Here is a 6,282-nt window from a genome sequence, read left to right as displayed (position 1 = left end):
ACAATGGAGAAGGGGATGCCTGTGCAGTGGACATTGATGGAGATGGTAAAATAGCCAAGCCTAAACAGATAAAATACTATAATTGTTGTATTTAAATTCCCTAGAAAAGTCATCAACCACCCTTTTCCCTCAGAAATTCTGAATGAGAGCGACAACTGCCCCTATGTGTATAACACTGAGCAGAAGGACACTGACATGGATGGAGTTGGTGACCAGTGTGACAACTGTCCATTGTTGCACAACCCTGACCAGGTACCATATCACACTACACACACAATACACACACACTATTATGACACATTCCAGTGCAAAAGTTGATACAGGAAGTGTTCACCTCTGTCTGTATTTACCCAACAGACAGACATAGACAATGACCTGGTTGGAGATCAGTGTGACAATAACCAGGACATTGATGAGGACGGCCATCAGAACAACCTAGACAACTGTCCATATGTGGCCAACTCCAACCAGGCTGACCACGACAAGGATGGCAAAGGAGACGCATGTGACTATGATGATGATGATGATGGTATACCTGACGACAGGGACAACTGCAGACTGACACCCAACGCAGACCAGCTGGACTCTGATGGTGAGGATGGAACATCAAGTGTAACTCCAGCTGTTGATTATTTGAATATTTGCCCAGTGGTACGCGCACTGTGTAAAGCAGTAATGGAGAAATGTTCCTACTCAACTACAAATATCAATATCAAGAATCAATATCTCATCATAAGACTTGTGAAATAAAACAAAACTAACAACAAACCAATGTAACTAGAAGTGTACTTTTTGGCTTATGTAAAATATACTAATTTTAGGGATCCACTTAAGCATTTCAGTTTGTTGGTCATTAGGTTAAATTATAATACTTAATGCTGCATGATTGAAAAGGTTTAATTGCATGCCAGTTTTGAATGCAATATTTATGGAATTGCAGATGCTCAGATTTGCCATTTTTCTGAGCACTGACAGGACTTTGTGTTTGTGTTGCCTTAAAATCTAAGATTGAGATTTTATTCTTGACTTGGGAAACAACAGTTGACAGAATAATCTCACCATTAATTAATCAATTACCAGTGAATTATCATTAGTTACCTGCCAGCACACATGAAGTTGAATCTTATTCAGCCTGATGTGAGAGACCTATTGAGACTGTAGCAGAATTTGTCAATCTGGGGATTGATCAATGATCATCTACAGCTAGATTAGTAGCTTGTATAATGGCCCAGTGTTTTTGTTTACTTAAAGAGTCTGTCTTCCATGGGCTTCATGCTTGTACTGCTTTGTACTAGTCATTACTCAGCTTTAGCATGCCTCCTCCCAGATGTTTTCACAGTCAGCAATTAGCTCCACTGCAGTAGGTGTGAAAAATGTTGGTTGTGGAAAGAGTCCGAGTTGGCACGGGTGATGTCATTCTGCATGACTTCAGTGAGCCGCCCAGCAGGGCACACGCCAAGCTGTGAAGTTTTTATTTCCGTTAGGCTTTGCTCATGATTAATCCACAGTGCCCAATTTAAACAGGGTTACCTGGAGTTTGTACAGCTGTCTGTAATTGGAAACAGACTGCAAATGAGGAGGTCCCTGGACACTGATGCTTTCACAGCTCGTCAGATAGTGTTTATTTGATAGGATCGTTTTAGCCCCCTAGTGCAATTACAAAGGTAATGACAGAAAGCAGCTAGCTACTTCCACGTAGTGGCCTTCATCCGCAACTGGCGGCCTTTCCACTGTGAGCTTTTGACCTGCAGTCTGGCTCTAATAGACTTCAGACTTCAGATGGTTACAAGTATCAATGGAAGTTGTCACAGCGTGACAAGATAGTAGACTTGGCAAAGGTATTAAAGCAAGTTTCCTGGGAAGAATTTCTATTTTCCAAATTCCTCTTTAATATCATCTTGGAGGAGCTCCTCTGTACTCACTGCAGTGGGATTTTTATAATGATACATTAGCTACCATAGAGATTTTTCCAATCCGTGGGGAAATTGGAAAAATGTAATTTTAAATCATGCATGTCTAATTTAAATTAGGTCAAACCAATTTATTGTATGTCATTTTTTTTAACAGGCGATGGAAGAGGGGATGCCTGCAGAGATGACTTTGACAATGACAATATCCCAGATATTCTTGATGTGTGTCCTGAGAACAATGCCATCAGTGTCACAGACTTCAGGAAGTTCCAGATGGTCCACTTGGATCCAAAGGGAACCACTCAAATTGATCCCAACTGGGTGGTCAGACACCAGGGCAAAGAGCTGGTTCAGACTGCCAACTCTGACCCAGGCATCGCAGTAGGTGAGCAGCAATAATATGTTTATTCTCCTACAACAATTTCCTGTGCTGTTTTTTTAAAAGATTTGAAACTCCATTTGTCTGCAGAGCACAAAGATTTAGTATTCTGTTTCTTTAATACCATCCCAGGTTTTGACGAGTTCAACGCTGTGGACTTCAGTGGAACAATGTACGTGAACACGGATAGAGATGATGACTATGCAGGCTTTGTGTTTGGCTATCAGTCAAGTGGCCGCTTTTATGTAGTGATGTGGAAGCAGATCACACAGACCTACTGGGAGGACAAGCCCTCCAAAGCCTTCGGCATCTCTGGTGTTTCACTCAAAGTCGTCAACTCCACCACTGGAACCGGAGAAAACCTCCGAAATGCTTTGTGGCACACGGGCAACACTGTTGGACAGGTGTGCTGCAGTCTAAATATTATTTGGTCTCTTTTAAAGGTTAAGCAGTATTAAGTGTTTTTAACCATTTCACATAGGTGAGGACTCTGTGGCATGACCCCAAAAACATTGGGTGGAAGGACTACACGGCTTACAGGTGGCATCTCATCCACAGACCGAAGACTGGTTTTATACGGTAAGAAATTAAGTTGACCAGCCACACCTTTAGTTTTTCGGTCTCAATTAAAGCCACTTTGATTCCAGAACTCCAAAGAGCTACCGCACATATTTACGTCATTGTATTTAATCACTTTTATCCCTCTATTGCAGTTTTCTTAGATTAAATTCTCTACATTAGTAAGCATCATGATCTCAACACATTAATACGTTTTTGTCTGTTCTGTATTTGGCAGGGTCGTGGTCTACGAAGGTAAACAGATCATGGCCGACTCAGGACCAGTTTATGACAAGACATTTGCCGGAGGAAGGTTAGGCTTGTTTGTCTTCTCGCAAGAGCTGGTGTTCTTCTCCGACCTCAAGTATGAGTGCAGAGGTTAGTACAAACAATTTAATTACTTTAAAGTTAAAACCATTAATGTTCTGTTTTGTTAAAGAAATAATGATGTGTGCTATGTGTGTGTGCATGTATAATGTTACCTTTCAAAAACAGAAACTTTGAAACATTATTCGTAATTAAGAGCACTGAAGGATTCCCACTGTAATTACCTACATTTGTCCATGTGGGGAGCTGTTTATGACTCAATTAATGCCTCACAGTTTGAGCAGTTTTATGAATAAGGTTATATTATAAATTAGGACATGATAAACTATTTTATGGGGTTGGGAAGCTAAGTAAAACCTTCCTGCCGCCAAGTTTTAGCTAATGTCCAACAAACACAGACATACATGCAGACATTTTGAAATATTATATATTATATATCTTAGAATTATTGTCCTATGAAGTGTGTGAACGGAATAAACACAGTGTGGTATGAGTGCAATGCAGCAATAATTTACATTACGTAAACGCAACTGTACATATAGAGGATTTGGGATTGATGTGTGTGTTTATTGTATGTGTAAGTATGTAATGTGAGCCACATAAATCGATACGTACAGTGTAGAGGACACATATCAGAAAGTAGGGGGAGGGAACTTTCTCTGTCTTTGAATAATGTGGATAAAGTCTGTAAACCTTCACATTCTTTTTCAAACCTCAGATAAGCCGACGTTGCCAACAGTGTTCATAAGGTAATGCTAAGAGGGGTTTTGTGTTGTGTGTTGGCTGAAGCAAAAAAAAAAAAGTAAAGTAAATAGTCACGCTATAGTTCTGCTTGTCAGCTTGCCCACGTACAATGCCCCAGATGCATTGTGAAAGACCTTGCGTTTTGGTCCAAGGACTTCCGATCTTCTGTTGAGTGCTCAACAGTGGAAAATGAGCCTGCAACCCCTTTGTCACAATCACAGCCACAGTTACTGAAGACACGCTTTTTTCACAGTGCACATGTCGTTGCTGCACTCTGGCTCTTTGACTGTGCGAATCTCACAGAGTGCCCTAGTTTTGATTGTAAATGTGGCGTTAATGGAAGCTGTTTTCTCGATCTGTCCACAGATAACTGAATCAAGTCTGATAGAACAAAGAACATCACAATCCATCACTTAATCCATTTTAAGGTAAATGAGACTTTCCATACTCGCCATGCTTTGACTTGATCCATCCACTGGGGAGGAAACCATGGCCGATTCCAGTTTTCCTGTTGACTTATATACATTTCCCAAGCTTGGAAAGAGAAACTGATGAGAATGGACGAGTTTTAAAACAACAAAAAGCAGATTATCTAATTATAACTTGTGTACCTATGTCTACATTTTAAAGGGTTCATTGTGCAACCACTTACAAGCTGTATATTCTTTTCTACTGTTTCTTGTAACTTGTACGTGGTTTAGTTCTCTATCTTTATTACGTTTCTGTCTGTTTGGGATTAAGAAGCTCATTCATGGCCAATCACAGTGTCTGACAAACATAAACTGTAACCAAAGCATAATCATTTAGCTGTTTCAGGTCCATATCTTTTTCTCATCATTCTTTTCATTCTGAATGTCTTTTTTTTTATTAATGGGGAACTATTTTAGTAAATGCCAAAGATGTTTATACTAAGTCTGTATTATAATTCCTTTTTGTAAATTATTTATGCTCTGCTTGTTTTGTTTGTTTGCATTTTTTGCTAGAGTTTGTAAATAATTATTTATTTGTTTACACTGACAAAACGCATAATTGAATATCACAAACTTCAAGAAAACACATTATAGTACTGCAAGATTTTTAGTCGTGCACTTCCTTTACTTGTTAGTTTTTCAGATCTTTCACATGAACTGTAGCATAAAGCTTTGGAGAGGTTTTTTAAGTCATCGTTACATACACACAGCATTTGTGTATGTATGTGATAGGAGCTGCCAGAGGAAGATCATTTATGTGTGTGTAACAAAAAGCCACTGTTTCTTTTCTTGGCTGTCCAGACATGGCTTTATTGTCCTCAAAGTGATATATCACTATGATACACTTGGACCAGGTTTTACATACTTTACGTCTGAAGGAGCTTTAAATTGGGTTGCAAATTGGGCAAGCCCTCTTTTAAGTGTAACGCGTTTACAATGTAAGAAAAATGTAGATCAGTGTTCTTAAATCAGTTTTATAATGAAATGAAATGCAGTTAAAGTGATTCCTGGTAGATCTAATGTTGTTTACCTAGCACCAAGTGACATCACATCAACAGCTGATGGTCTGAGGTTCAGCAGTCAGCCATTGCGTGTGATGGAGTCATGAGGATCAAATACAGTGACACAATTTATACAAATTATTTTTTCATTCATATGTTAGTCACAAATATCACTTTTGGATGTTAAAAATGGAATCCAGATAAAGCTCTCTAAAAACAAAGTGTGAGTGTGTGATTGTATGGATCGAGGACGTGTTGAGAGTTTGAAATGCACCAAATGTAAATTTGTTCTGTACACTTGTGTTGTTAGATATACATTTGTTTTTTTACAAGTGTAAGATTGTCCTGTCTTATAAATAAATAGTGTGTACACCATTTTGTTGATTATATACATGAGGATCAATAGGTATCCCATTATAATGTTGTAAATTGAAATAATGCTGTTTAGCCAACCTTACGCATACATTATAAATTACTAGTTCAATAGGATAAGGAAAAGGCTAGTGTTCATTTAGACTATCTTTGTTATTATCAACAAATCCCAGTAACAGACCAAATCAAGGATTTGTGTTAGATCCTCGCAATGCTTTCTGACTAATTTGTTCCTACTGAAGATGTAAAACTTATAGTTTCATATTTTTAAAGGCTTAATAGTCTTCATAAAACGCTGGGCACTGTAGTGTTGAGCAAATGTTACTCAAACAGGAGTACATTATACATTTGTTTGGGACCATTTTCAGCAGTATATTAATGCAATTTTGGTGAGTTAGTGAGGATTTGTCCGCATTTGACGGTATTTGTCGAATTGACTTAATATAATCTACAGTGCCCGCATTCATGATAATGAAGGAGCGTGTCACCCATCACAACTATGGCTGTTGATGTGCTTTTAA

The 6,282-nt window shown here is 38.6% G+C and overlaps 1 protein-coding gene across 3 annotated transcripts in view; it reads left to right on the top strand.

Moving 5' to 3' along the window:
- thbs2a (thrombospondin 2a) overlaps positions 1-5,764 on the top strand; it is a 19,350-nt gene extending 13,586 nt beyond the window's left edge. For 2 of the 3 annotated variants that reach the window (XM_032540646.1, XM_032540645.1), the window contains exons 15-23: positions 1-45; positions 134-252; positions 358-592; positions 2,068-2,295; positions 2,422-2,693; positions 2,771-2,868; positions 3,086-3,225; positions 3,893-3,923; positions 4,285-5,764. The exon at positions 1-45 is cut by the window's left edge and continues 115 nt beyond it. In XM_032540646.1, the coding sequence (XP_032396537.1) occupies positions 1-45; positions 134-252; positions 358-592; positions 2,068-2,295; positions 2,422-2,693; positions 2,771-2,868; positions 3,086-3,225; positions 3,893-3,923; positions 4,285-4,288 (1,172 nt within the window). In that variant the 3' untranslated portion in view covers positions 4,289-5,764. The remainder of the gene's footprint in view (positions 46-133; positions 253-357; positions 593-2,067; positions 2,296-2,421; positions 2,694-2,770; positions 2,869-3,085; positions 3,226-3,892; positions 3,924-4,284) is intronic. The other variant, XM_032540647.1, reaches the window with a different exon arrangement.
- Positions 5,765-6,282: the final 518 nt, after the last annotated feature.

Source organism: Etheostoma spectabile, chromosome 17 (assembly GCF_008692095.1).
Source record: "Etheostoma spectabile isolate EspeVRDwgs_2016 chromosome 17, UIUC_Espe_1.0, whole genome shotgun sequence".
In the NCBI taxonomy this organism is placed as follows: domain Eukaryota; kingdom Metazoa; phylum Chordata; class Actinopteri; order Perciformes; family Percidae; genus Etheostoma; species Etheostoma spectabile.
Note: the sequence above shows the minus strand (reverse complement) of the source record. Positions and strands in the feature narration are given on the sequence as shown.